Source organism: Mirounga leonina, unplaced genomic scaffold (genome assembly GCF_011800145.1).
Source record: "Mirounga leonina isolate KUSES-001 unplaced genomic scaffold, KU_Mleo_1.0 Mir_197, whole genome shotgun sequence".
In the NCBI taxonomy this organism is placed as follows: domain Eukaryota; kingdom Metazoa; phylum Chordata; class Mammalia; order Carnivora; family Phocidae; genus Mirounga; species Mirounga leonina.
In genome coordinates this window covers 1,693,065-1,719,639 of record NW_023270494.1, presented here as the reverse complement: position 1 = coordinate 1,719,639, position 26,575 = coordinate 1,693,065, and the positions used below count along the sequence as shown (strand labels likewise).

At 66.9% G+C, this 26,575-nt stretch overlaps 2 protein-coding genes across 9 annotated transcripts in view; one reads left to right on the top strand and one right to left on the bottom strand.

Annotated features, from left to right (window-relative positions):
* BAIAP2 (BAR/IMD domain containing adaptor protein 2) overlaps positions 1-17,196 on the top strand; it is a 67,330-nt gene extending 50,134 nt beyond the window's left edge. Inside the window, exons 7-15 of one of the 5 annotated variants that reach the window (XM_035025825.1) lie at positions 3,148-3,300; positions 5,449-5,673; positions 5,827-6,028; positions 6,541-6,742; positions 7,648-7,716; positions 8,247-8,409; positions 10,114-10,148; positions 12,482-12,529; positions 16,499-17,196. In XM_035025825.1, the coding sequence (XP_034881716.1) occupies positions 3,148-3,300; positions 5,449-5,673; positions 5,827-6,028; positions 6,541-6,742; positions 7,648-7,716; positions 8,247-8,409; positions 10,114-10,148; positions 12,482-12,509 (1,077 nt within the window). In that variant the 3' untranslated portion in view covers positions 12,510-12,529; positions 16,499-17,196. Of the gene's footprint in view, positions 1-3,147; positions 3,301-5,448; positions 5,674-5,826; positions 6,029-6,540; positions 6,743-7,647; positions 7,717-8,246; positions 8,410-10,113; positions 10,149-10,659; positions 12,205-12,481; positions 12,896-13,347; positions 13,431-16,498 lie in introns of those variants that run through there. The other 4 variants (XM_035025824.1, XM_035025819.1, XM_035025823.1 and 1 more) reach the window with 4 other exon arrangements.
* A 711-nt stretch (positions 17,197-17,907) lies between these two features.
* The window catches only part of AATK (apoptosis associated tyrosine kinase), a 32,171-nt gene continuing 23,503 nt past the window's right edge, over positions 17,908-26,575 (bottom strand). For all 4 annotated transcript variants that reach the window (XM_035025815.1, XM_035025816.1, XM_035025818.1 and 1 more), the window contains 7 exons: positions 25,526-25,610; positions 25,327-25,448; positions 23,881-24,030; positions 20,791-23,428; positions 20,529-20,685; positions 20,169-20,354; positions 17,908-19,077 (listed from right to left, as the gene is read on the bottom strand). In XM_035025815.1, coding sequence (XP_034881706.1) covers positions 19,037-19,077; positions 20,169-20,354; positions 20,529-20,685; positions 20,791-23,428; positions 23,881-24,030; positions 25,327-25,448; positions 25,526-25,610 — 3,379 coding nt within the window. In that variant the 3' untranslated portion in view covers positions 17,908-19,036. The remainder of the gene's footprint in view (positions 19,078-20,168; positions 20,355-20,528; positions 20,686-20,790; positions 23,429-23,880; positions 24,031-25,326; positions 25,449-25,525; positions 25,611-26,575) is intronic.

Here is a 26,575-nt window from a genome sequence, read left to right as displayed (position 1 = left end):
CCCCACTCTGAGTCACCGCTTGCCTTGGAGAGAAGACATATGTTCTGATCACTTTTGTCTTCTCGGATTACAGGGCTGTTCAGCCCAGGGTGACTAAGTGGGAGCATTCTGGGGTCTCAAATGCTCTCAGCTGGGTGTTTCTATAGCGCAGTCACCATAGCACCACTGAGCCGGGAGCAGGAAAGGCGGCGGAGGGTGGGAGTGTGGAGCCAGCCACAGCGCCCCCCCGCCCGCCCGTCTGCGGCAGGGACAGGCTCGGGGCCATTTCCAGCAGCTCAGTCATGGGAGGTGCAGGGCCAGGCGGTGTTCTGTCCTCTGCACTTTTCCGGAGAGCTCCAGCACTCCTCCACGTTTGGGGTGTGGGTGTCCTTGCCCACAGAGCAAACCAGCGTGGCCCGGGCCCTGTGGGTGGGGCGTCCTCCACTCCCCGTCCCCCTCGAGGGGTGAAGTTCCTCAGTTGGTCCACGCTTCCAGGATCTGCCCAGTGAAGTTGTGGTCTCTCTCCGCAAGGAGCTGCATGCAGGAAAAGGAGGTCAGGAAAGCCGGCTGTCATTCCTCCACAGAAGTGGCAGCCCCATGTCCCGGCTGGTGAGGGCAGTGCCCAGGCTGGGGTGCTCGGGGCAGCTGGATGGCCCGGGGGCCCATGGTGGAAGCTGTCCGCTGCCCCCGGTCCTCACGCCCTACCCAGGGCCGGCTGCCCCAGGGCGTAGCTCAGAAGGCTCTCCCGCCTGCTCCCCAGTAGGCGTGGTCCCCGGGGAGTCGGGGTGCCCCCCCAGCTCCTGCCAGGGCCCTGCTCTCCACCTCAGTCCCGTTCCCCCCGAGACCTGCACTGCTCCCAGCCGTTCTCGGAGCTTGTTTGAATAAATGGAAATCTTAAAAATAAAACACCACTCCCCCCTCCGCCCGCCCCCACCCCCGGCACGGAAGGCTGGCAGACCCTGCTAATGAGGCCAGCGCCCTGCCCCCCACGGGCCCAGCGCTGCTTTCTCTCCACTCCTGGGAGCGGGGAGCGCAGCTGCGAAAGACATACCACAGCCTAAAAACCCAGAAACCACGTGCGGGTCGGACAGCGGGGCTGGCTCGGGAGCTGTGCGTGCTCAGGGTGAGCAGACCCAGGGGGCCCCGTGTCCCGGTTTCCGCCCTGTCCTGTGCTAACCGTTCACAGTGGCCCCTCTCCTTCAGAGTCCCCGCTAGGTGACAGTTGGTGTGGAGGCCAGCACTCTGGGCGAACTCCCATCTCCGTGCGTTAGCTCTCGCCCAGGCTTGCGGTCTCCGCATGCCTGGCCCACCCCCAGCCCACCTCTGTCCCGGGCCTGGCCACTGCTGAGTGGGTGGGGATGCTAGAGCAGCCCCCAGGGACGGGGACGTGGTGGCGCAAGGAGAGGGTGGATTTGGAGTCTCCCTGGGGGCTTAAACCCTCATCTTCTGGAACCTTGCAGGAACTTCTTCTTAGGGGGCTCTCGGGCACCGAGCTGAGCCGAGGAAGGCGCCCTTGCTGTGGGCCGCGTGTCCCTGACAAGGCCCCTGGGGAAGGGTGGGATGGTCATGGATTAGAGCACATCAGCACTGGGGCCCTGGGGGTGTGCGTGCCCCTTCCAGGCCCTTCCATCCAGAGGGTGCTCTCTCCTGGGCCTCTGTGCTCTGCTGTCCTCCCAGGCGCCTCGTGGGGCTTGTGGGAGGGGGTGTGGGTGTGAACGGCCCCCTTGGCAGCCCCCCTCTTCCACGGCCACTGCTGGATTCCTCCCCATGAAGCTCAGCCTTGCCCACTGTGCACCCCCCCGGCCCCCAGGGGCACCGCCCGGCTCCAGGCGTTCTCACCCACTTCCTGGAGTAGCTGTAGGGCGGGGGAACCGTGCGGGGCGGGGGAGGCAGGGCTGAGGGAGCAGAGCAGAGAGCCCGCCAGGGGGACCTCTTACTTGTGCCCAGACCTCTTTCCCAGGCTGGCGGGGCTTGCTCCCCAAGAGCCATCCTGGGTCCCCTCAGGCACACCGGGGCGGAGCCCGCGGCTGCCCGGGAGGCCCAGGGCCCGCTCCTTGAGGCTGTGGCCTCGGTGTGGCTGCCGGCAGTGGGCGGGCTCTTTGGGGCCCCTTTTAAGCTGCTGTCTCCAAGGGGGGCAGTGGAGCTCAGGGTGGTGAGGGGGGTGGTGTGCAGAGGCAGAGGGGGGGCCCCTGGGTTTTGCTGGCAGGGCTGGGCAGGCCTGGCCTTGGAGTAGTGTGGCTACTTCACGCTGGCTGAGCCCACGCGCTGGTGGCCAGCTGGGGACAAGCCACGCCCACAGGCTGGTCCTTGGCCCTCCAGCTGAGCGCTGCCGGGCAGGGAGGCAGCAGGAACAGCCTGTTCTGCGCGCCTCCTCCTGGCGCCCACCTCCACTCAGCACCGCCCACCCACGCTGAGTCAGAGCCGGTGCGGGAGGTGCCCCTCGGGGCAGGGAAGACCCCAAGGCCACAAAGACCAGCCCCGCAGCAGTGCCTCCCCGCGTGGGCAGTGGCCCCAGGTGCGGAGGGAAGCAGCCGCAAGGGGCTCCCTTCAGAAACGTCCAGGACCCCGCAGACCCCATCACACGCACACTGACGGGGCTCTGCAGAGCCCCGCACTGTGTGTCCTGCCTCCCCGTGATGGCTGCCTACAGTCTTGAGGGCGCTTTGTTACCGAAAGTTTCCAGCCTGCAAAATCAGAATGTTCCAGCATGCCCCAGCATCAAGCAGTGTCTCCTGCGTTCTCTGCCCACCCCCGCAGGATTTGGGTGTGAATTAGTCATTCTCAAACACATCGTGCCGGGCGAGCTTTCCTGGTCCACCAGCAGGGTGGTTTCAGATGCCTGGAATCAGGATCCACGGGAGGTGCCACGGTGCCGCCAGGCCTCATAATCTGCCAGCATGGTCCACACATGTGTGGCTGCTGGGGCAAGAGGGGGCAGGGGTCGGGGGACACGAGCTCCCAGGGGGACAGTGGCCCAGTGGGGCATGGGGCTGCCCTGCTGTCACTCTGCCCGTGCCCTCTTGGCCCAAGTGGGTCGTCGCCAGGCCCACCCGTGGGCCGGCCGGACGTGCGCTCCGCCCCTCGTGGGGCTGCCCAGAGCTGGGCGGGATCCTGTGTTGCCCTGTCAGCAGCTCGTGTGTGTCCCCCATGCTCTCCCCCGCCCCCCAGTACATCGACGCAATCAGCAACAAGCAGGGCGAGCTGGAGAACTACGTGTCGGACGGCTACAAGACAGCCCTGACCGAGGAGAGGAGGAGGTTCTGCTTCCTGGTGGAGAAGCAGTGCGCCGTGGCCAAGAACTCCGCCGCCTACCACTCCAAGGTGAGGTCTGCTGGCCGTGGGCTCTCGTGTCCCTGGTGGCCATCGGGGGCGTGTCCACTGTTGAGCTGTGTTGAAAGGAACACTGTGCATTTCAGATTCCCCCGGGGACAGCATTCTAGTAGGAGAGTCACTGGGCCAGACGCTGCAGACGTCTCGGAGACTTCGGTTAGAAATTGTTAGCGCTGTTTTGAGGACAGTGGCAGGAGGCTGGCTCCTCGGGGAGGGCCGCAGTGCCAGGGAGCCCCTCGTAGAGGGTCTGGAGGAGCCCCTGGGGAGGGAGCAGATCTGTCCGCTGGAACGTTCCAGAACATTCCAAGAGCTCAGCAGATCCTTTTTCCATAAAGGGGTCTGCGGATCAGCGGGGTAAGTGCACGTTCACGCACGTGTGCTTGACGGGGGACATGCTCTGCAGTCCCCACGGTCTGGGCTGCGTAGGAGAGAGACGCCCTCCCTCCGCAGAGCGGCTCTGCCTCCCGGGCCTGCCTGAGGGCCCGCTCCCAGGTGCGAGGCAAGGACAGGGAAGGACCTGCGTCCCCTGTGGGAGCAGCCACCGGGGAGCCACCGTGGAAGCAGCTGTGAGCTGCGGAGCGGGGGCGGCCGCTCAGCCCGCACAGTTCCCAGCAGCGCTGCGGTGGGCGGCGGCGCCCTCTGGCGGCAGCCGGGCCCCACGGCAGGTCACAGGGAGGCTGCGGGCTCGTTGGTGCGGCAGGCGGCAGAGAGGGCAGGAAAGCCATTGTCACTGCGAGAGGTGAGAGCTGACCTCCCAGGGAGCTGGATGCAGCCCTCCCAGGCGGATCTAGAGAGGCCCAGGGCAGGACCCCCCCAGGCTCTTCCCTGCAGCAGGCCACCAGGCATCTCCCCGGCAGGTGGGTCCTAGCCCCAGCGACGCGGTTCATCACCAGGTGGGAGCCCTGGGTTGGCCGGTCAGCCCAGCTGTGGAGCCCTTCCGAGAGCCACGCCCTGACCCTGCAGGTGCCCCGTGTGGTGCTGGATCCTTGGGGCCTTGTCACCACCACCCAGACCTATCAACCAGTTATCTCAGCCAGGGTCCAGGTTAACATTTTGGGTTTGGGCCGTAGCACGCAGAAGCAGCCCCAGATGTGTGGAGGAGCAGATACAGCTGTGTTCCGATCAAACTTCGTTTACAAAACAGGCGGCCGGCGCCCGGGCCATGGTCTGCTGGCCCCTGGTCTCACCCAGCGCGCAGTGGAGGGTGTGGCCTGCTCACAGGGCCTTTTTCTAGCCTCTTCCACGTCTCCCACACAGATGCCCCCTCCGTGCCCAGACACAGGTCAGAGTGGGGAGAGGCAGTGAGGGCCGGACAGCCCCTTCGGAGGTCTCAGGGACAGTGATTGCCCCGAGCTAGGGAGCACTCCACCCAGGGGAGCTCCAGGCTCTGCAGTGGCACACGGGTGACCGCGTCTGCTACAGGCCAGGTAGACACTTTGGCCAAACAGGAGGGAGGGCACAGCTGCCCCCAAGCCCTGGACAGGCCCATGAGGTGGGCGCCAGACCCCAGCTGGGCTGCAGGGAACCTCAGGCTGGCGCCCCACTCGGCTGTCCCTCATTTTGGGATTCCTCACCAGACCCGTGGCTTTGTCATGTTTTGTTAGGCCCGTGCTTGTCCGGCTAGCTGCGCCCTGGGCACACCCCGGTGCACACTGGAGGGACAGCTGGGCTCTCGGGCCCCTGGGTTGGGGGCGGGGCAGTTGTCACCTTGCATCTATCTGGTACCGCATGGTGGGGTCTCGCCTTCCTGCACCCGTAGCTGGGCCTGACCGCGGCTCGGGACCCCAGGATGACGCTCTCCCCAGGACCTCATGGTTGCCCATGGAGCGTCTGTCCCTTTTTCCTTTTTTGGCGGCCCCCGGCCAGGTTGGACCTTCATTTTTGTCTCAGCCCGGCTGGCCCCATGACTGCATGGCTTATGGCAACAGCCTGCCTCTTTCCCAGGCTGGGGGTCAGGGACCCCTGGGGCCCCATCTGGCTGAGTCATCACCTGGTGTGGAGCAGCCGAGAGCCTTAGGCAGGTGTGCCCCTCCTGAGTGGGGGAGTGTGTCTGGGGCCGGGCCCTTGTGGCCCTGCGGGGACGGCCCCCCGCTGCGTGCCCGGCCCTGACCCTGCCCCGTCCTGCTTCCTCTGCTTCAGGGCAAGGAGCTGCTGGCACAGAAGTTGCCACTGTGGCAACAGGCCTGCGCCGACCCCAACAAGATCCCGGACCGTGCGGTGCAGCTGATGCAGCAGATGGCCGGGAGCAACGGCTCCATCCTCCCCAGCACCCTGTCGGCCTCCAAGTCCAGCCTGGTCATCTCAGACCCTATCCCGGGGGCCAAGCCCCTGCCGGTGCCCCCCGAGCTGGCCCCGTTTGTGGGGGTGAGTCTGCGGCCTCCAGCAAGCTTTATGGGTGTGGAAGGATGGCCCCCACGCTTGCACCGGGGTGGCCGGGGTGAGGGGTTCCCATGCCGGCCTCGCCTGACTAGGCTCTCCTGCGACGCCACCCCCCCATCCCCCGCCTCTTCTCCACAGCGGCTGTCTGCCCAGGAGAGCACGCCCGTCATGAACGGCGTCTCGGGCCCAGATGGTGAGGACTACAGCCCCTGGGCCGACCGCAAGGCCGCCCAGCCCAAGACCTCGTCTCCTCCACAGTCCCAGAGCAAGCTGAGCGACTCCTACTCCAACACGCTCCCCGTGCGCAAGAGCGTGGCCCCGAAGAACAGCTATGCGGCCAGTAAGGGCTCAGACGTGCCCCCAGCCCCCAGCTGTCACACCATACCCGAGGGGAGGTGGGGGAGGCCTCCCTCAGAGCCCCGAGCGTGTGCGTGCCCTGGTGCGGCCCCCTTGGGCCCCCGGTGAAATCTCTGTCCTGGAGCCTCAGGCTTTGCCTGGCTCCCCTCAAGTCGACACGATAGGGCGGGGCTGTGCCAGGACATCTGGGCTCAGCCTGTGATGGGAGCACGCGGGCGGTGCTTGGCAGGGCTGTAAGGGACAGTGGGACAGCCCCCCCTCCCAGCCGGTGAGGGTCTGCCGATGAGCACGTGGGAAAGCTGAGGTCCAGGCCCAGAATGCCCCACAGCTGGTGAGCGGTAGGTCTGCAGCTGGATCCGCCTCTGCAGCATCTGGGTCCTGCCCAAACGAGCGTCCCCCTCCAGGCCCGCCCGGGGCCTTCTAGCACCTTCCCGTCAGGCTGAGCCGACAGGAGGACAAGCACATCCCCTCATTCCTACCCTGTCGTCCCGACAGCTGAGAACAAGACCCTGCCGCGCTCCAGCTCCATGGCGGCTGGCCTGGAACGCAACGGCCGCATGCGGGTGAAAGCTATCTTCTCTCACGCGGCCGGGGACAACAGCACCCTGCTGAGCTTCAAGGAGGGAGACCTCATCACCCTGCTGGTGCCTGAGGCCCGCGACGGCTGGCACTACGGGGAGAGCGAGAAGACCAAAATGTGAGCATCCGCAGGCCGCCCCCCTCCCAGCCAGCTGTCGGCCCGGGCCCGGATAGCAGGCCTCCTGACCCTGCGGCCCTCAGACGACCTGGCGGCTCGCGTCCTTTCCAGACTGACTATCCCGCCGTGGGTTTTCAGTCGTCCAATCTCGGCGGCACAGACCGTCTCTCACCAGCCCATCACCCTCACCGCCCGCGTCACCCACTTGGCCCAGAGCCCCGCACGCACACGCCGCGGCCCGTCTGGCACCTACCTTCCCTGCTGTCGGGTGTGTGGCTTCCCAGTTGGCAGAGGCCCGCCGTCCACCCAGGCCTTCTGCTGCCCAGTCTCCTCTGTTCAGCCTGTGTGCTGGGCCATCGGGTCACAGGACCTGTGTCTTCACGGCTTAATTTAACCCCCGTGGCCCCGAGGTTCTGCCAGCCTCTCGTTCTCGAGCCACCGTGGGGCTGCCCTGGTCAGGAGCCGCCCCTTCCCCCGAGCACCACTGTCGTCTGGAGGTGGCTGGTGGCGAGATGGAGACTCGCAGCCCCTGCCTGCCGTAGCCAGGGACGGAGGGGCTGGACGCAGCTTGGCTCCCGCCTCCGGGCGGCCGCCATCTGGGGAGGGGGTGATGAGCGGGGAGAGGCTAGGACACATCCTTCCCAAACGGCACCCCTGCCTGCTCTCCAGACGGCTGCTCTGCTTTGTCGGTGCGGCCGGAAACCGGCCCTGGCCGCCGCGGGCGCGGGCGCTCTGCCGGCGGTGCCCAGCCTCCCGTCCAGGGCCCGTGTGTGCCCAGGGTGCCGGTGGGGTCTGCTATTGCTCCGAGCGCCTGCTTGTGTTCGCTAGAGAGACGGCTGCAGCCAGGCCGGGGAGCCGGGGGCATCCGGGCCCTGGGGCCCTCTCACCTGTGCTCTCTCCTCCAGGCGGGGCTGGTTTCCCTTCTCCTACACCCGGGTTCTGGACGGCGATGGCAGCGACAGGTTGCACATGAGGTGAGCATGCTGACCCAGGCTGCTGGCCCTTCGCTCTGGAAAGGTTGCCGCGAGAACGGCGCGGTGGGTCTGTGAGCCGCGCCCGCTCTCTGCTCAAAGGGCTCGGCCGGGCTCTGGTCCCCTCCCGCCCACAGTGCTGCCCCCACGCCCGGCATGCTGCGTGTTGAGGTTCCTGGGGGCTGTGGGTGCGGGCCGCTTTGTGAGGAAGGTCACCGGGTGCTCTGTGGGTGGGGCTTCCCTTGCCCCCTCACTGGGCCCGGGAGCACACCCTGCTGTCGCCTCCCTTGGGCAGGGTGTGCGGGGCCCCAGAAGGGGCCGAGCGGCGCCGAGAGGACTGGGTCGGGGTGGGGTGCACGGGCTTTAGGAATTTCCTGCCGCCGCACCTTCAGGCCCGGTTCCGCTGGCTCGGTGAGGCTGCAGCCCCCCATTAGGCCTTCTTGAAGGGCCTGAGGGAGGCGTGGGGAAGGTGGAGGGTTGGATGGGGTCCTGGGGGCCGGGGTGGAGCCAGCCCCTAAGCCTCTGCCCCACAGCCTGCAGCAGGGGAAAAGCAGCAGCACGGGGAACCTCCTGGACAAGGAGGAGCTAGCCCTCCCGCCCCCCGACTACGGCGCAGCCTCCCGTGCGTTCCCTGCCCAGGCAGCCGGCACCTTCAAGCAGAGGCCCTACAGTGTGGCTGTACCTGCCTTCTCCCAGGTGAGCGCCGCGGGAGGGGCCCCAGAAGCGGCTCTACTGAAGGCCGAGGTGGTCCCGCTGCCTGGCCTTCCCTCCGGGTGGGGCATCGGTGGCCTTCAGGCCTCCCGCCTCGCAGGGGGCCTGGGCATCAGGGAGGACTTCGTGTCCAGGAGCCCCCTCCCTGAGGCTCTTGGGCTCCGGCAGTCACGGCCCGAGTGTGGACATGAGCACTTGCGTTCGAGTCCTGGGATGTGGCCAGAGGCTTCTTGGTGGTGTGTCTCTGGGCCTCGGGAGGCAGGGCCAGGCACGCATGCCCAGGTCACCCGGTACCAAGTGGCCAGAGGCAGGAGGTCAAGGCCTGGGTCCCAGGTGCGGGTCCCCAGTAGAGCCCCTGGAGTGTACGATGGTGGTTTTGAAGCCCAGGTGGGGTCCGGGTGTGAGCGTGGACGGCATGGCTCTGCGGGGGAAGGTTCGTAGTCGTAGGAGCCCGAGGCTTCTGGAACACTTGTCTGCTGTGGCCACGTGGGGAGTAGGGGCCAACAGCTTTGCTCTCGGTTGCAGTCTTCGGGACTGGGCCCCAACATGGGGGTCAGCGCCCCAGCCCCCGGGAGCGGGGAGAAGGGGAGTTTCTCTAAGATGTGGGCAGCAGGTGCTCACCTGGGTCTCCGCCTGCCCGGCTGGGGTGAGTGGTGGTGTAGGTGGGTGAGGTCCAGGAGAGGCCCCACTCAGCACCGTCCTGAGCAGCCTCGCCCCCACCCTTCCTGTGAGGTGGGCGTGACCATCGCTAGTGAGGTGCTGTGTGTGAGGGAGCCGTCTTGGAGGAGCTTACGGTCGGGCAGAGACAGTTACGTGGTGGGAAGGACCAGACCGGGGAGGTGTAGCTAAGGCCCGGGACGGAGCCTGGCGGGGAAGGTGAGGCTGGTGCTGGTGCTCAGGGCAACAGCAGCAGGGAGGCCGATCCAGCTTGGGAGAGGCGTGGCACCTCGGGGTCATGGGTCCAGCCTGCTGGGTGGGAGACGCTCCAGCCGCGTCCAGCCCCGCCTGGGCCCAGGACACAGCTGGCTGAGCCTAGGCCGGCCTGGGCACTGCACGCTGCTCCCACTTCCCGGCGTCCAGGTTTGGTTTTGGCGCGGAGACAGCCGAGGAGGGTGTCCCCAACGGCCCTTGATGGCCCTAGGCCAGGCCGGCAGAGCTGTGGTGGTGTCCACAGCCCCTCCCTCGGCCCCATAGCCGGGGCGCTGCCGCTGGTGTCTCGGGGCGCAGGGGCATGCTCTGCCCAGGGACTGGCCCAGGCTGGCTTCTCCGCCTGGCCCTCACCCCCTCCCTGCAAGTGTCACTGGTTCCCAGGGAGGCCCCCCTGCCTGCTCCAAGACGTAGGTAATCCCACGCTCGCCTGCCTTGGTGCTCTCATCAGGTGACCACAGCCCCTGACCGCTCACCACGGGACGTGTGCGTGGAGGGGGTCATCGGGGGATGTGTCTTGCTTGTGCCCCTGAGTCTGAGCTCATACCATGCATGGTCTGCCGCTGGCCAGATGAGGAGATGTCCCCGTGAGTTTGGGATGTCACTGCTGTGCACGTGGGAGGGGCCCTCCACGCTCTCGGCTGCAGGCAGTACCGCGTGCCCACTCGGGTCAAGGGCGGTGCGCCCAGCCTCCTCTTGTCCTGCAGACCCCACCTCGCCCCCAGGACCCCCGGCCTAACCTGGGTTGCCTTCCCTCCCCAGGGTCTAGAGGACTACGGAGCGCGGGCTGTGAGCAGGTAAGGGGCTTTCACACTTGTCCTTGGGAGCTGTGGGTGGGTAGGGCCGGCCCCCTCACAGACCCTCCAAGGCCTGCTCCGTGGGGGCCTGGCTGGAGACTGTGGAGGCCCCACTCTGGGTCTGGGCAGGCGGGGCCCAGGGTGCCTGTTCTCCGTACCCCTTACTTGTCTGAGTGCTGGGGGTCCTAGGGCAGGAGCCCACGATCCCAGGGTCCTGCCGAGTGGGTCCGGAGAGCCACCTTCGTGCTCTGACCCTGGGTGGGTGGCAGGGGGCCCTGGACCGCGGGAGCGCAGCCTGCTCCGGTGCCCACCGCAGCCGCCGGGGCTCCCGGTCGTCCCGCAAGCCCTCAGCCCGGTGCTGTCCCCGCTCTTCCGTCCTGGTGGCCCTCGTCCCGGCTCAGGGTGGGGTGGGGGCTGCTTCCGCCCCTGCTCCGGGGCCAGGCAGCCGGCTGACCGGAGTGGCTGCAGGAGCGGTGTGCGGCCCCGCAGCGTCCTGTGCTTTGTTCCGCAGCGGCAGTGGCACCCTGGTGTCCACGGTGTGAGGACGCTGACCACGGGCAGCCGCTGCTCGGGAGAGCCCCCCCACCTGTCTGGCCTCCATCGGTTCCCTCCTCCGCTCTTGTTGGTTTGTTCTCGGGTTCTTTTTCTTTCTCGCCTGCCCTGTCCCGCCTTCTGGTTGGTGACCCCAGACTCTGAGATCCCCCAGGGTCCATGGTGCTGCCCCATCTCTGCCCCCCGTGTTTACACACCCCCAACCCCGTGCGTCCGCCAGGCGGGAGCTGCTGGCCAGGCAGCGGGGGCCAGGCAGCCTCACGTCTGCTCCGCGGCTGCCATGTTCACAACGCACTGTCCCTTTTTGAAGGCTCACCGTGAGCCAGGCCTAAAGTTTGAAGAAAAAGAAAAATCTTAAAAAAAAAAAAAAAAGAAAAAAGAGAAAAAAAGAAAAGAAAAAACAGGAAAAGGACTTTTCTTTCCTGACAAACAAAAGCAGATCTGCATGGACTCTGGTGTGCGTACTGTTACTCCTGCATCTGACTCCCCCAGCGGACACGGACCCCTGTGTCAGGGGAGGGGAGGCTCGCGGCCCCGCAGGCGCCCCCTCCCAGGGCCGCACCGACAGACGGGCTCGTGCCAGCCGGGGGGCCTCCTGAGGAAGCCGGCCGCTCCTGTGAGGGAGGCCACGGCCCCCGGCCCCGTGCAGCCCAGCAGCCCGGGCCCCTGAGCGCTTCCTTCTCCGCGGATGCTTGGGCCGGTGTACAGACCAGAGTGCGGGCGGGCAGCGTCCCCAGGGCCGTGTGACCTCACGCGGTGCCAGGCGGGGCAGGGGCGGGCAGGTGCGGCCCCTCGCGGACTTTCCAAAGAGCTCCAGAGACCACCCCCCCCAACGCGTTCTGGAAACCACCGGACAGCCTTGTGAGGGAACCGTGGCCCCCAGGCCGCCAGGGGCTGGCCCTGGGGAGGGCGGCTTTGCGCCTGCCACCCCGGGGGTGGGGGGGTAGGAGGCAGTCCCTGCCCCCGTCCTCCCTAAACGCTCTCGTCTTTTTGTGTGTCTTGGTGACTTCCGAAGCGGACATGCTGGACTCTGCAGCTACTGGTTTGGCCTCTTCACACCCTGAATCTGGGGCAGGAGCCGGGGTGCAGTCCCGCCCGGCCCCTCCCGCCACGGGAGCCCCTGCCAAGCTGTGGACGCTCCTTTTTCTAACGTGATCTAACAAAACCCTCCACCCGCTCTCCTGTGGACTAGGATGTGGCTGGGAGTGTTTGTGAGAGAAGCAGCTCAAGACACAGACGCATTTTATATTTAAGGAGAATACAAAGCCAGAACGTGGATCCATGTACAAAGAGCCTTCCGTGTTGGTGTTCTAATTTTGCTAAAAGATCTCAAATCCAGGGGATTCCATGCTCAATGGATGAATGTAGACACAAAACTGCGACACTCGTATGAGGATGTAAAGTGCTCAAAATATTTTCCTGTTTCCTTTCCTCTTTTTTTTTTAAATCTGAATTGTGCTCTGTACTGCAGTCGTTTGAATAAAAGTTTTATTTATTGCACTGAGCTGGGTGTGGTGCCTCCTTCCAGGCTCGCCGTGTAGATCTGGGCGGCCTCAGTGAGCCGGCCTCCGTCCAGGGACTGAGCTGCGCAGACGGACAACGTGGTCACTGTCCTCTCGGGGGCCTGGGCCACGTGGGCTGACTGGGGACGCCTGCCGCGGGCAGCCCTTTCCTGTTCCTCCCTGCGGCTACCCGGTGGCAGGGCCGCGTGCCCCTGGCGGGGTCCCCCCACCCCCCCACCCACCCACCCGCACCAACAGAGTCCTTGTGTTTCCTTGCAGCGCTGATGTGGAAGTGGCCAGATTTTGAGCTGACCCTGACTAGAGTTAGTAAGTTGCCCTGGTTTTCTCATGCTGGTCAGTCTGCCTTCCCAGTGGTTCTGCAGACCCTCTGGCCTTGGCCCTGGCAGGTGGGGACGGGCACGAGGGTCTGCTGAGCCTGCCTCTGCTCTGGGTTCTGGGCTTTCGCTTCCTCTTGGATTGCTCCTCGGGCTCTGGGATTTCCTCTCTCTGTCTGGAAGCTTGTGGGCCTGACTGGCTGCACCCCTGCTCTGCTGGGCGTGGTCCGGCCCTGGCCCTCTGCCTGGGTCTCCTGCCTCCGTGGGGCCCTTCGGCCACAATCGGGGGAGGCCAGCTTTGGGCTCCTCTGGCTGAGTGTCCCCCGGACTGGCCCCTGTGGGTGTGGGTCTGAGCCCGGCCTGGCCGGCTCTCTGGTTGGCGAGCGCTGCAGCCCCTCGGGGGGCCAGGGAGACCAGGGTCGGTCTTGGGGACAGCTCCGTGGCTCATGCCCACGTGGGTGTCTCGGGCACACCGGAGCAGGTGGACCCGGGCTTTGCCGCCTGTTCTGGCTGGACTCACCTCACACCTGCCCTGACGTGACTCCACGAGGCTGCAGCAGGCTTTCCAGACCAGGCCTTCGGCCACCACGTGTGGGTGCCCTGGCTGGCCTTCTGCAGCCCGTCCTGTGATGGTCCCTTGCACTCAGCCCTGGGAAGGCAAGCGCCAACAGCGAGCGGGTGGGCGGGGAGCCCAGCACTCTGGGCCCCTGTGCCTGGGACAGGGCACACTGCTGCTGCCTGTCCCCACCCACCCAGTCACCAAGAAGTTTGCCCCATGAAGCTAGCACCTGCATCCTCCATACCCCACAGAGCACCCCAGCAGTGTGGTCCTCCCCAAGGGCAGTGACTGCCCCAACAGGTGCTGGACTCACTCGCCTTTCAATGTGTCTGAGCTGCAGCGTGAGGAACTTCTGGAAAGTTCTGGAGACAAATGCTCCTGACATTTGGGGACAGGGTGGAAAGGCCTTCCCTGCCTCTAGGTTCCTCCTCTTCCAAGAGGCCCTAAGAGGCCTGCACCTCCCACCCCCACTGCTCCTGCAGCCCCCATTGCTCTGGAGCCCAGCCTGGCCTCTGCCTGAGCCCTGGTCCCCAGTGCAGGGCAGTCCCCTGGCCCCCGGGGGTGCCGTGGGCATCCACACCACGCCACCAGCTGGCTTCCCCCCCAAAGAACCGGCCCAGCCCCGAGACTGGAGATTCAGCGGGGGGTGGAGAGTCAGAAGCCCCTGGGTTGGTTGAGGCGCCCTGGCCCGCTCTGCCGAGCTGCGCCCCCCAAGGTGCGGTCCTGGCGCAGAGCAAGGTGGACTCAACGCCAGGAGGGCCAGAGTCCTGGAGGCATGAGAACCGCTGTGCCTCAGAGGACATTCCGGAGAAAGTGGACATCTGCCCCAGCTGCTCTCCGCTCCCTCTGCTCCAGAGTCACAGGAGGACAGAAACCGCATCCGAAACGACTTTTTCACACTCACGTAGTGGACTCAGGACAGTTAAGGCCACTCCCTAAACCTGCGCAGGATTTGAATGGGAAGGTGCTGGGCCTCGGCGCTTGGCTCCCCTCAGGCCGTAGGGTTTGCAGGCAGGGGCTCCGTGGCGCCCCGAAGGGTGGCCCCTGGAACCCAGTACTGGATCTGCCCCCCACGGTGGGGTCGCAGCTCGGGAGCTCGCTGCGGGCCTGCTCCGCTGAGGTAGATCCATTCCCTGTCCGAGGTCCTGCTCCGGAGTCCTTGCCGGGGTGTGCTCGGGGGGCGGGGCGGGGGGAGTCGCAGCCGCGCCCGTGGGAGACGCCTGGGCGGCTCCTGACTTGGAGCAGACCCGCCATCCCGGGCCTGCTGTGCTCGGGTGGTTCCCGTCGACTGCGCTTTGCTGGCAGGACTCGAGCTTCCTTGTGTCTTGGGGGTTTGTGGTCAGCGTCCGCGACGGTGCTCTTGGGAGGAAGCCTCTGTCCCTGGCGCTCTCCCCCAAGCAGTGACCCATGTCCACAGGACCAGAGACTGTGCGCTGGGCCTCGGGTCCGCATTGTGTCCTGTTGCGTCAGGTTGGCGTTGACCCGCCCAGGGTCACACGGACGCCTGCCCTCGGGTAGCCCTGGAGCCCGCGCTTCCCCAGGAGGTGGTCGGCCCCCGCCTGGGCCGCACCTCCCCGTGGTGCTGCGGGGTGGGCACGCCCCAGCCAGAGGTCTCTGGCCGGGCCCGGGCAGGGGCCGTGAAGGGGAGGCCCGGGCAGAGTTCAGCCCCTGCCCCTTTCCTCAGAACCCGCGGTGTTGATGGTACCGCACTCCACGGTCACGCGGTTTTGGGGAAGGAGATTAGGAAGGTGGGGGTCAGAGGCCAGACACCCTCTCAGGGTGTGGGGGCCTCTCCGGCCCTGCTGCTCCCCCTCCAGCCCCAGCTGACGACGCTGCTTTGCCACCAATCCTTTCTGATGAGGGTTCAGGTGTGCCCAGGGCAGGATCAAGGTGTGTGCTGCCCAAACCCGCTTGGCCATTCTGCTCTGGCTCCGCTCAGCACGGGACCTGCCCTTCCTTCTCGGCCACGGGGCCTGTGCCCTTTCCTCTGCTCGGTCCCCAAGCCCAGACGAACAGACCTGCCCCGTTCCAGCCCCCCGAAACATCCTGCCTTGACCCCGGCTGGGGACAGCCACGGGCCTGAAGCCTTCCACTAGAACCAGAGTCTAGTCAAGGTGGCAGGCAGGGCATGGGCCACCCTCCACCCTCTGTCCTGGGGGCAGATGTCCCCGGTCACAGCAGTCTTGGCCTGGGGAGCCCTGAGGCAGCCGCTGCCCCTGACCATCAAAACTGAAGCTCTGCACACATCGGCTGGAGAGAGGACTGGAGCGCGTGGAGGGGCCTGGGGCTGGAAGCGGCCTGGAACCCCGGGGGTCACAGCACTCCGGATCGGAGGACGTTCACAAGCAGCGCACCCTCGCGGGATTCTCGGTCGTCAGCTTGCAGATGTAGAAGCCATGCGCCAGTAGGTCGGCTCCTCTCCCTAGTTTATCCTTTCAAAAGTTCAGTCCGAAGCGTCTCCGCGTTTTAGAAAACAGGGTGGTGCCCCCACCCCCACGTGCTCTCGCTGGGCGCTGCACGGAGCGCCCGCCCACCCAGCTCCTGCGGACACCAGCCCAGCTGCACCAGAGGCGACTGCGCCCCAGGTAACGGCTCGAGAGCCGAGTGCTTCGCCAGGAGTGCGTCCTGTCCGTGCCGAGCCCCCCGTGTCCCACGTTCCATCTGTGCTGTCACCCCTGGGGCTGCCTGATGACCCCCAGCCCGCTGTCCTCGGCTGTCCCTCCCAAGCCCAGTGGGGACTCCGAGGAGGGGCTTCTGTGAGGACCAGACTGGGTGCTGGTCTCTACTGCGCTCATCTCGTCCCATCTCAACCTCTTGTCTGGCCAGTCCGTCTGTCCGTCAGCTGTGGCCTCAGACCTGCGGGGATCGCTGCCAGTGTGCGTGCACCCCCTGTGTGTCGTGTTGGCGTGGGGCGGGCCGAGGCCCCCTGTCTGCAGCCAGCCGCGTTCCGGGACCCCGGGATGCATGGGCCGGGGTCGTGAGAGCTGCTGAGCTGTGTGTGTGTGTCGGCGTGTCTTTAAAAACGGGCCCGCTCCTGCTCTTGGGCAGGTGTCGGGTGCCTCCGGGGCCTTATGGGGCGGCTCACCAAGCCTGGGTGCAGGCCCGTTCAGGACCACCTCAGGTTTCGGAGGAAGAACTGGCTCCTGGCCCACCGGGCCGCTCCCCACACCCCCACCCGCCCTGCCCCAGGTGGGCTGACGGCAGCAGGTGGGCGCATCGGCAGGCAGCCGGCCCCGCGGACAGCCCTGCCCCGGCTGTCCCCAGCAGGCTCCATCGCGGCCCTGCTCCGGGCTCAGAGGCTGGGCCCTCCGCGGGGCTGCGGGACCCTGGGGCGCACGCAGGGCAGCCCGGGAGGCACAGCGCCCCTCCCACGCTAAAGCCACTCTTCTCTTCTCTCCTCAGGAATCCCTTCGCCAACGTCCAGCTGAAGCCAACAGTGACCAATGACAGGTCTGCTCCCCTCCTCGGCTGATGGCCAAGTCCCCGCCGCTGCCCGCCGGGCCCCTCTTCTCCTCCCCCACCCACACACACACCTCTTTTGTAACGGTCTGTGTGGTCCCTGTCTAGAGAATGTTCTCCTCCTCCCACGCCCTTCGCCTGCCTGGCTCTGCCCCCACTTCAGTCTGGCCTGGGCTGGATCCCGGCCGTTTCTTCGGAGGTGGCCCCTGGGCCGTGGCCGAGGAGAGTGAGTGGGGCCGGCCCCGGAGCTGGGAGCTGCCCCCGGGGCGGTGCGGCCAGCCTCTCAGGCAGGCCCGCCTGGCTGTGTGGGCCGTGGCCCCCAGGTGCAGGGAAGGGTGTTCGGTCAGCCTGTAGCCGGAAGGGGAGCCCGGCTCCCACACCGCTCAGAGCTCCCAAGTGTCTGGTCAATAAACAGGCTGACCCACCTGTGCCTGCCTGTGATCTGTCGGCCTGAGGGGGGCGGGAGGCCTGGGGCAGAGGAGCGGGGGAGACCAACACCTTTCTCTGGAAGATGAATTTATTAGGAGCCCTCGACTGGGACTCTGCTGAGCCTCCCCACTCCTGCTGGCAGTTCTGGGGGGCCTCTGCCCCTCCCCACCCAAACCCCAGCCTCCCTCCAGAACTGGCTGCGGGGCCCCCAGCTCTCCTCCGCGTCCCTGGAGTGAACAGTGGGTGCCGTTGGCGGGGTGGGGGGTCCCCCACCAGCTGCTTCCACAGTATTTGTGGATGAAATACACCCCTGGTGACCAGCACAGTGACCAGCAGTCCCCATCTGAGGAGCCGTTCCAGGCAGCAGTCACCCCTCCCGCCAGGCTCCTGAAGGAGGGGTTCAGCAGCCCTGATCTGACCGAAGTCTGTCCACAGCCCAGGAAGAGAAGCAAAAGGGGTCGCTGGTAGGGCAGGTGGGGGCACAGGCCTCTGGCCTCGCAAGAGCTGGGCCAGGTGGGGTCTTAGGGCAGATGTTTGGGGTAGAGATGCACAGAAGCCCGGACTCCTCAAAAACTCTCTTGCCTGCCGCTCACCCTGCCCCCACCCCCGTGCCCTGGGAAGGCGAGGGGCAAGAATGTCCAGGGAGGTGTGTGGGTCCCCCCCACAGGACAGGAAGAGAGGGCTGCTGCCGCCGGTCCCCTCCCCTCCCCAAGTCACTGTCCCCCCTCCACCGAGGTGTGCCAGGGCAGCTGGGGGGAAAGGGTGGCCGCCCTCTCGCATCCTCCCCTCCCGTGGTCAGGAGGGACTACCGTGCCCTGGGCAGACCTGGCAGCTGAGTCCCCACCTCAGCACCACCCAGGCCCCCTCCTGCCCAGCGCTTTATGTGCAAACCACAAAAGAAAACACACACTTAGCACGAAGGCTTTTTTTTTCTTAAGCTTGATTTCTTTTAAAAAACAAACAAAAGAGGAACAAGAAAATCATTGCACCAGCATCCTAAGCCTCAAACTAATCAAAAACAAAAAACACAAACCCAAAACAAGTCCCCCACCCACACCCCCAAAGCAACAATAAACTTTACGTCTCTTTGGCAACAATAACTTAAAATCATCCCATTTCCATTCGCTCAGACAACAGCAGTTACAAAAATATTCCCTGTGCTGCCCTGCCCCCCGCTTCCCCCCAGCTCCACTCCTTCCCATGCCCGCACTCCTGCGGGCAGAAGCCCCTCGCACTGTGGGGGTGCAGCCCCCCACTGTCCTTTCGCGGCTGGGCCGGTCTGGGCAGTGCCCTGGAGGGGGAGCTGGACATGCCAGCCAGCCACAGGCACCTCTAGAACAGGTGTGGCTGGGAAGCCCCCCACCTTTCAGGCTGCCCACCCTGACCCACCCGCCCGGGGTCCAGCAGCGGACTCAGGGGGGAGCTGGCCCAGACCACGCGGGGGAGGGAGAGTGTATGGGTCTAGCCGAGTCAGTGAAGGGAAACACAGCCACAGACTTTGAGGTAAGGGTGGTGGCGGGGGGGGACACATAAGCCCAGGGTCCTCTTCTTGCATTGAGCAAACCCAGAACCAGGCAGAAGGGGCGAAGGGGGCAGAGAGGGGCTGTCCCAGCAGGCCTGTGCCCATTCTCTCACCTGGGGTGAGGACACAGTGTCCTGTAACTCCCCACACGAACTGGTGGGCAGGGCATGCAAGGCCCCCCAGCCAAGAGCAGGTCCCCTGGCCTCAGAAGCCAAGCAGCCCGTTAGCAGGGTCAGGGTGGAGGGGCAGCTGTAGGGTAAGGAGCTGCTCAGGCCTGAGGCTGTAGGGCATCCCCAGCAGCTAGCAACAAACCCGAGCGTCCAGGGCAAATCCTCCCGCTAGGGCGTCCAGGGCTGCCCCCCCATCCGGTGCAGAGGCCTCTGGTCCTGCCCTGCTCCTCCAGAGTGCTGTGCGGGGCACCAAGGCGCTGGAAGCTGCTGCCGACCACCAAGACCAAGGTCCCCGCTCTCGGTCACCATCCTCGCTGGGAGCAGGACCAGCAGGGGCTCCCAAGGAGGCCCACCTGGGCCTCAAGCCTCTTTACAGCTGCCCCCAGCACCTGCTACAGGGCCTGGCAAACAGGAGGGGCCACATGAGCATTTGGAGAGACACCAGGGACAGAGATTCCCGAGAGTCCCCTGCCCCAGGACTGCCACCTGACCTCCGTCCTTGGCCAAGGGGCCAAATGACCAGCTGGAGCTGCAGCCCTCGGGCCCCTTCACTGCAACGGGCCTGCCCATCTGTGTCCGTGGGAGCCGCACCCATTTCTCTCCCCACCGCTTCACCAGAGCCCAGGCCTGTCCCTCAAGCCCAACAAAACCCAGCAAATGCCCTCTGAGTCCTCCTTTTACAGGTGGGGAAACTGAGACCCAAACAGGACCACAAACGAGCCTCCTGGTGGCCTGCTTATCTGTTCAGGCATCTACTAAGGGTCCGCTGTGTGCCCGCGATGAGCGGACGGGCCCTCCCCAGAGGCTGCAGCCACAGGCCATGGGGAGTGGAGGAGGGACTGAGTCCGCCTGGGGGACAGAACGATCTTGTTCTGGGTGAGCTTCCAGAGAAGCGTCGCAGGGATGCAGGGACGCACACCTGTCAGGCACGTGGTGGGGGGCAGCCTGGCGGGGCAGCGCCCGCCTGGCCTAAGGCTCACGGGAAAGGAGCAGGGAGGGAGGTGTGAGCTGGGCCCCTCAGCCAGCACCACCGGTGCCTCCAGGCAAGTGCCATGGGATCTGCGAGGGGCCGGGTCGGGCAGTGGGTGAGTCCAAAGCGCAGGCTGGGAAGGTTCCGGTGGCAGAGGCTGCTCAGGTTTGTGGGGGCTAAGGTCTAGCAGAGGGCAGAGTGGGGGGGCACTCCAGGTCCAGCCTGGTGCCTCCAGAGGAGAAGAGGGTGAGGTCTAAGGGCCAGGCCCCAGGGCCCCGACAGGTGCTGGGCCAGCCACTGGTGGTGGGGGGAGGCCCCTGCATCTCCCCAGAAGGCGGCCAGGACAGACAGGCCTGGGCGTGACCCGACCCCGCCGTACCTCCGTTTCCCTTTCTGAAAACCTTGTCCAGGAGATGGGAAATAATGAGCGCCGAGCCTGGGCTCCCGGCAGGTGACCTCCCGGCCGCCCTCTCCACTGCCCCGCCTCGGTGTCCCCTCCCGCCAGCCCCGCCGCAGCCTCACCTCCCACGGACCCGGCGTCTGAGTCCGAGACGTGCGTAATGGAGAAGCGGGACGCGGGCGCGGGCGACACGGTGAAGCGCGAGAAGGGGCCGGGCGCGGCCGGCTTGGGGGGCGCGGCGGGGGCGGGCAGGGCGGCCTCCGGGGCCGGCGTCGGCGGGAAGCCGTCGTCCCACGCGAACCCTCGGCCTGCAGGCCCACGGCGCAGTCACTCGCGTCGCGGACGTCACGGCCCCGCGCGGCAGGCCCGCCCCCCGCCCCCCGCCCGTGACGTTGCACCCCCCGCCCTGACATCACACCCTCCCGCGGGCCCCGCTCCCGCCCGTGAAGTCGCGCCCCGACAGGCCCCCGCCCCCAGCTCACCCTCTTCGGCCACGGAGGCCGCGGAGCCGTCGGAGGAGCGGTCCGCCCGGCGCGGCCGGCCGGGGGCGCCGGGGGTGCGGGGGCCGCCCGCCAGGAACGCGGGGGGCGACTCCTTGGCGCCGGGGAAGGGCTCCCCGAGCTCCCGGGTGGGGCTTTCCTGGAAGGTCAGAGCAGCACATGGCCGGGTCGCCAGCGGCTCCCAGGGCTCCCCATCCCCTGGGGGACCCACACCCCCCGCGCAGAGCCCGGAGCGGCCGCCCACCTGGTCGAAGAGGTAGACGGTGACGTCGTCGAAGAAGGACACGGCTTTCTTCTTGCGCTCCAGGTCCTCGCAGAAGGCCTCAGACAACAGGCTGGGCATCTTGAGCAGGCTGCGCAGGTTGCGCGCGCTCTGGCTCTCGGCCACCACCACGGGCACCGGGGGCGCCTCCTCCTCGCTCTCCTCGCTGGGCTCCTGGATGCTGTAGCAGCGCAGCTCCTCATCCGACTCGTCGCTGTCCTCGCTGTCCTCCTCCTCCTCCTCCGACCGGCCCTCCGGGGCTGCAGGCAGTCCCGGCAAGGCCAGGCAGAGTGGGGTTCTGGGGGCGCGGGGGCCCCCCGTCGGATCCTGCTGGGCTGGCCCAGAAAGCAGTCCTGGGGCATCCTGGAGGTCCGGGCGGTGTCTCTCTGAGCTCGGTGGGACTGGGGTCAGCAGGAAAACCTTGGAGCGCTGGGGGCTGGGCCCTGGAGGCCCTTGCGCAGGGCCTTGGGGCCAGGGAGCCTCCAGTCTGGGGCTCTCTGGGCAGGTGCTGCTGGGCTCTGGAGAAGAGTTGTCTGGCGGTGGCAAGAGCAGCGGTGGCACCTCCTTGGGGCCAGTGCCCTGTGCCCCCCCGGGAACCCCAGACTCAGGGGAGGGCTGTGCGGACTGCAGCCCAGGGCTCTCCAGGTCCAGCTCTAGCCTGCAGGCCAGGGCACATCCTCCCTTCTCCTGGGGGCCCGAGGTGGACTCGGGCTCCGTATCGAGGTCGGAAAAGTAGGCTGAGTCACGGTAGGGGTTTTTCTCGCCAAGGCTTCCAAGGGAGGTGGAGAGCTGAGTCTCGGGCCCGGGGCTCTCACCCTCAGAGACCAGCTCCCCAAAGGCCTCGGGCTCACAGGGCTCATGTGCTTCCTTGAGCACAAACTCAGGGGACTCGTAGTTCTCCGTGTCATAGCCACTGTCCAGGGCTCGGGGCTGCCCGCCAGGAGTGCCAGTAACTGACGGGCTGAAGACCTCACAGCCGCCACCATCGCTGGCGGAAGGTGGGATATCCAGGGAGTCCATGGAGTCGGGGGTCCCCACCTGCTTCTGCAGGGAGCGGAAGGCCATCGTCACGTCCGGCTTCTCCGCTGGCGGGCCATCACTGGCCACATTGCCGGGAGTGGCCTCTGTCATGCCCTTGCCCTCACTGACTGGCTCTTCCAGCTCAGGGGAACCACTGCAGCTGTCCAGGCCCTGGGCTACCTCAGAGGCAGCCTCCCAGCCACCAGCAGGCACGGGCAAGGCAGGCAGGGCGGCGAAGCCACTGGCCTCCTCGGCAGGAAGCAGGGCTCCCTCTTGGGACGGGGCTGGGATGGAGGGAAGGGGCCGTTGAGGTCTGGCAGAGCCCTCAGCCTCCTCAGCAAGCCTGGGCTCTGTCTGGGGGCTGTCACCCCAGCTTATGGCCGCCTGTGTCCGGGAGGATGGCACCAGGCAAGTGGCAGGTGCCAGGCCCCCAGCAGGACACAGATGAGGGAGGCCCAGGCAACGGCCGAGCTCCTGGCCAGAGGAGGCCCCCTGTGGCCCAAGGAGAGGCTCTCTGGTGTCCTCCATGGCCAGGGGACAGCCCAGCTCAGGGACGGCCTGTAGGGTGTGGTCTGTGCTGGGGCAGCAGCCCATGCAGCCACCCACATATCCCGGGTCCCAGGAGCCTGGTGCCCGGCTGGCACTGTTGTTGTTAGTGGACACGTTAGAACTCCAGTGTCTGCGCTGGGCAGCCCTGCATTCCTCCGCCTCCCCCATCTCCTCCCCACCCGGGGACAGCTGGGCCCCAGAGCTCCCCGGGGGGGACGTGCCCAGCGGGTCCTCCAAGAAGGGTGGGCAGAAGGCAGCTGAGCCCCAGTCGCCGTCCTCCTCCCTGGGCTCCGCCGGCATGCGGGTCCCCGGTGAGGGCGCGCTCAGGGTGCGGGGCGGGCCCCGGGCATGGCTCCCGTGCAGGTAGTAGTCACAGTGGCCCCAGGGCCCCCCAGGGGGCGGCCCACGGCCCAGCAGCGGCTCCACGGCCAATGAGGCGTCCGCGCCGCCCTCAGAGTCGTCCTGGTCAGCGCCACTGGGGAGCAGGTCCACGGCGTGGGGGCCGGGGGTGCAGCCGGCGCAGTCAGGATCGTGGCCAGCGGCGGGTGTGGGCTCCTCCAGCCGGATGAAATACTCGCTACCCAGCGAGGGGCTGTGCACGCTGAGCACGGGCACCACGCCCGGGGGCGCGCCGTCGGGGGCGCAGAGCTCCTGCGGGCGCGCGGCGCGGCCGGGGCTCGCTGCGCCCCCTGGCGGCGGGAAGGCCTCGGCCCCGCGGCCCGCTTCCCACTTGCACTCGAAGTTGAGGCCGCGGCTCGTCTCCGTCACCGTCAGCACGTCATCCCCGTCCGCATGGAAGCCGTCGCCCGCGAACTGCTCCAGCAGCGGGAAGGACGAGGCGGCCGCAAGCTCGCCCGCGCCCCCCAGAGCCAGGCCTGCGAGCCCGGGGCCCGCGCCACCCCCACCCGGCCGCAGCGAGCGCCAGCGCCGCTCGAACTCTTCCTCGGCCTCCGTGGCGCCCTTGGCGCAGAGGTAGGACAAGAGCAGGTGCACCTCCTCGGCCGTGGGCCGCTGCTCAGGCTGCAGCCAACAGAACTGCATCACCTCGTACCTGCGGGAGGGAGGCCTGGGCTCAGCCCAGCGGGCCCCGCCCACCCCAGCCCCACCCGGCGCGGCCCAGCCAGGACCCCAGTCCCCGGAGGGACGAGCAGACCGCCCTCCGCAGGAAGGGCTCGTCCCCTTCCACTCAGAGTCCCTTAAGGACAGGGAAGAGAACCTCCGACTTGTTATGGGAGACCCCAAATCTTGGGCTCCGAGGTTTGGGAGCCCTCAGAGGGCGGAGCACCCTTCTCAGCTCATCTCCACCCCGGCTGCAGGTGAGTTTGTGTTTGGGGTAAAGAGACCGCTTCCGTGGGGGACAACAGGATAGGTCCCAAAGGTCACTGCTGGCCAGAGGGGAGCCAGCGTGAGCCGGAAACCCAGGCGGTCAGACTCAGAGCACCGCCTTGGTCTTGCCCTTCCTGCTGGGGCCCCTGCACCCGGCCTGGCCTCACAGGTCCTCACCAGCGGTCGGACAGAGTCAGCTGCAGCTGGGGCTTGGGGAGCTTGAGCTGCTGCTCCCGGACGGCGTAGGCCAGCACCTGCCGGTCGGAGTGCTGGGGGTAGGGTTGTGCGCCCAGCTCAAAGAGCTCCCAGATGCTCACGCCCAGGGACCTGCCGAGGTGACAGCCATCGGGGGGATCTCAGAGCCTCGGCCACCACAGGGCAGCTCCCGTCATCACACCGGCATCCTAGGGACGTCCCCCCAAAGGACAGCCCCTTCCTTCCGTCAGCTGGCAGGACACGCCCCCCCGGCGAGGCCCAAGTCTGTGCCCAGGTCATCTAGGCAAATAAAAGCCACACAGGCCTTTCCACAAACCCAAGTCCATTCACTTGCTCACGTATTCACTCCGCAGCCACGGTGAAGGCCAGACACCGTAGCAGGGCTAACAGCTACCGGGGTGAAGCTCCCAGTCCTAGGGTACCGGTGGGCCCAGGGAACGGGCAGGGGCAGCCGGAGCATGCAGGGTTCCGTCCAGTGTGCTTCACCCAGCTCCCTGGGACCCCACCCAGGCTGCCCCGGGAGACCAGGAGCACGAGGAACAGATCAAATGTGGCAACAGACGAGTCAGGTGGCCTGGACCAGAGCTGTTTGGAGGACCCCCGTCAGCGTGCAGCAGGCCGGGCCAGTGGGGGAAGCGAGGGGATGGAGCGGTGATGGACTGTGGGTAAAGGCCTCGGGTGTGCTCAGGAAGGAGGGGGGTCCACGGATCCAGGCTCTGAGGGCTCACTGGGAGCGGAGGGACACCAGACGGGCCTGGGGAGCTGGGCAGCAGGTGGGGTGGGGAGGAGAGGCTAGTCAGGGACAGAGACCACCATGGCAGAGCCCCCGGAGGCTGAGTACTGGGTCTGAGTGCCCCCTCTGTGCCCTGCTTGGCTCTGGGTGCTCAGGATGGGGGGGGGCGCCTCCAGATTACGGTCACAGGAGCGCTCCAGCCCCCCGCGCAGAGAGCAGGTGCCACGCTGAGGCCCCACGTCTCATCCGGAGAGCCCGTTCCACTCCCAGCGGGCTTTCCAACCTGAACGTGGACTCGGACCCTGGCAACTTTGGGTGTCAGGGGATCCCGGGAGGGGCAGGCCCATGGACCACTGGTACGGGCAGCTGCAGGTGGCCCCAGCAGCCCCATGAACTCCCCTGGAGCCGGAAGTAACCACCTCCCACAGAGCAACGAGGCTGGACAGATAAGCGTGTCATCGCACAAGTAAGGCAGGTGGGGCTCGGGGCCTGCTGCCCGGCGGGCCTGCGGGCCCCGTGCCTTCGCCGGACATGCACGTGCAGGTAGCCCAGCAGCCACAAGGTCAGGCGGCACTGGACGACAACCAAGGCAAGGCCTGCGTGCGTGTCCCTGCAGCGCCCCCGGGGCCCTCACTCCCCTCCCGGCCCCCGCTCGCCGCCCGGCTCTCACTCACCACACGTTGCTGGCCTTGGTCTGGTCCACCACCAGCAGGTTGCAGTGCACCTCGTCCACCAGCTCGGGCGCGATCCAGCGCAGCGGCACCCACAGCTGGTCGGCCGTCACGAAGTAGTCCTCCTGCGGGCACAGGGGACAAGGCTACCACGGGCTGCCGGGCGCTGGCCCTGACCCCCAGCTCGGCCCCGCCGCCTTACCCTGTATTTGCCGTGGGACAGGCCGTAGTCGCCGATTTTCACTGTCAGGTCGGCCGTGAGCAGGCAGTTCCTCAGGGCCAGGTCACTGGAGGGCGGGAGGGTGGGGGTCAGTGGCAGGGCCAGGCTGGGGGCATCCGGGGCACAGAGGGGCTGGACCGCTTGTCGCCGAGGGCATTGTCACGAGTGGGCGGGAAGGGGCATCTGAGCGGCAGCCTGTCCGCCCATGGCCCCAGGCCCTCGCTGGGCACCAGGTGCGCTGGAGGGCTCACGTGGACAGGGCCTCAAATGTCACAGTCCGGAAGAGGCCGGAGCGTGCCACGGGGCCCTCAGCGAAGGCATGGCCCTCCCATTGCTGGACCTCCCTCCTGACCTCAGCTGTTGCCCCTGCTTCTTTCCCACCAGCCCGCTAAGCCACCCCTCGGAGGCGAACCAGCCAGGGACACTGCAGTCCTTCTTCCCGCCCACTATCCCCTCACCCTCAGTAGTGGGGACACTGAGATCCCAAGTCTCCCAGGGGATCCTGACCCTGCCCGGCTCACACAGGGCTGGGCCCCCCTCCTGTCCCAGGACAGGGTAGAGGCGGGGAGTGACCCCACCCCCACTGCAGGACAGTGGCTGGCCTTGGGCTGCGGGCCTCTCCCCTGCCTGCTCGGCGGCCACAGGGCTGTCTGGGGGCCCAGGGCACTACGGCAAACGTGGGGTCAGCGCACATCCGCCAGGGGCCGCGGACGGGCCTGTGCTCGGGGCTGGGTGGGCCCGGCGGGCAGGTCGGGAGGCTGGCAGCTGCCCTCTTCAACAAAATCACTGATGCTGGAGTTACATGTGTCATCACTCAGCACCAGGATGTTGTTGGGGAGGACGGCCCGTGCGGCGTCCGGGGGCACCAGGACTTGGCTGGGGAGGGCGGCCCGTGCGGCGTCCAGAGCTGGCGGGGCACCCTGGTCCATCTGGGCCAGGGTGGGAAGCAGGACAGAGCCAACCCGCCCCCGGGGGGCCTACAGGACACAGAGGCGAGCAGGGGCCAATGTGGGGCCACCGGGTGGCTCTGGC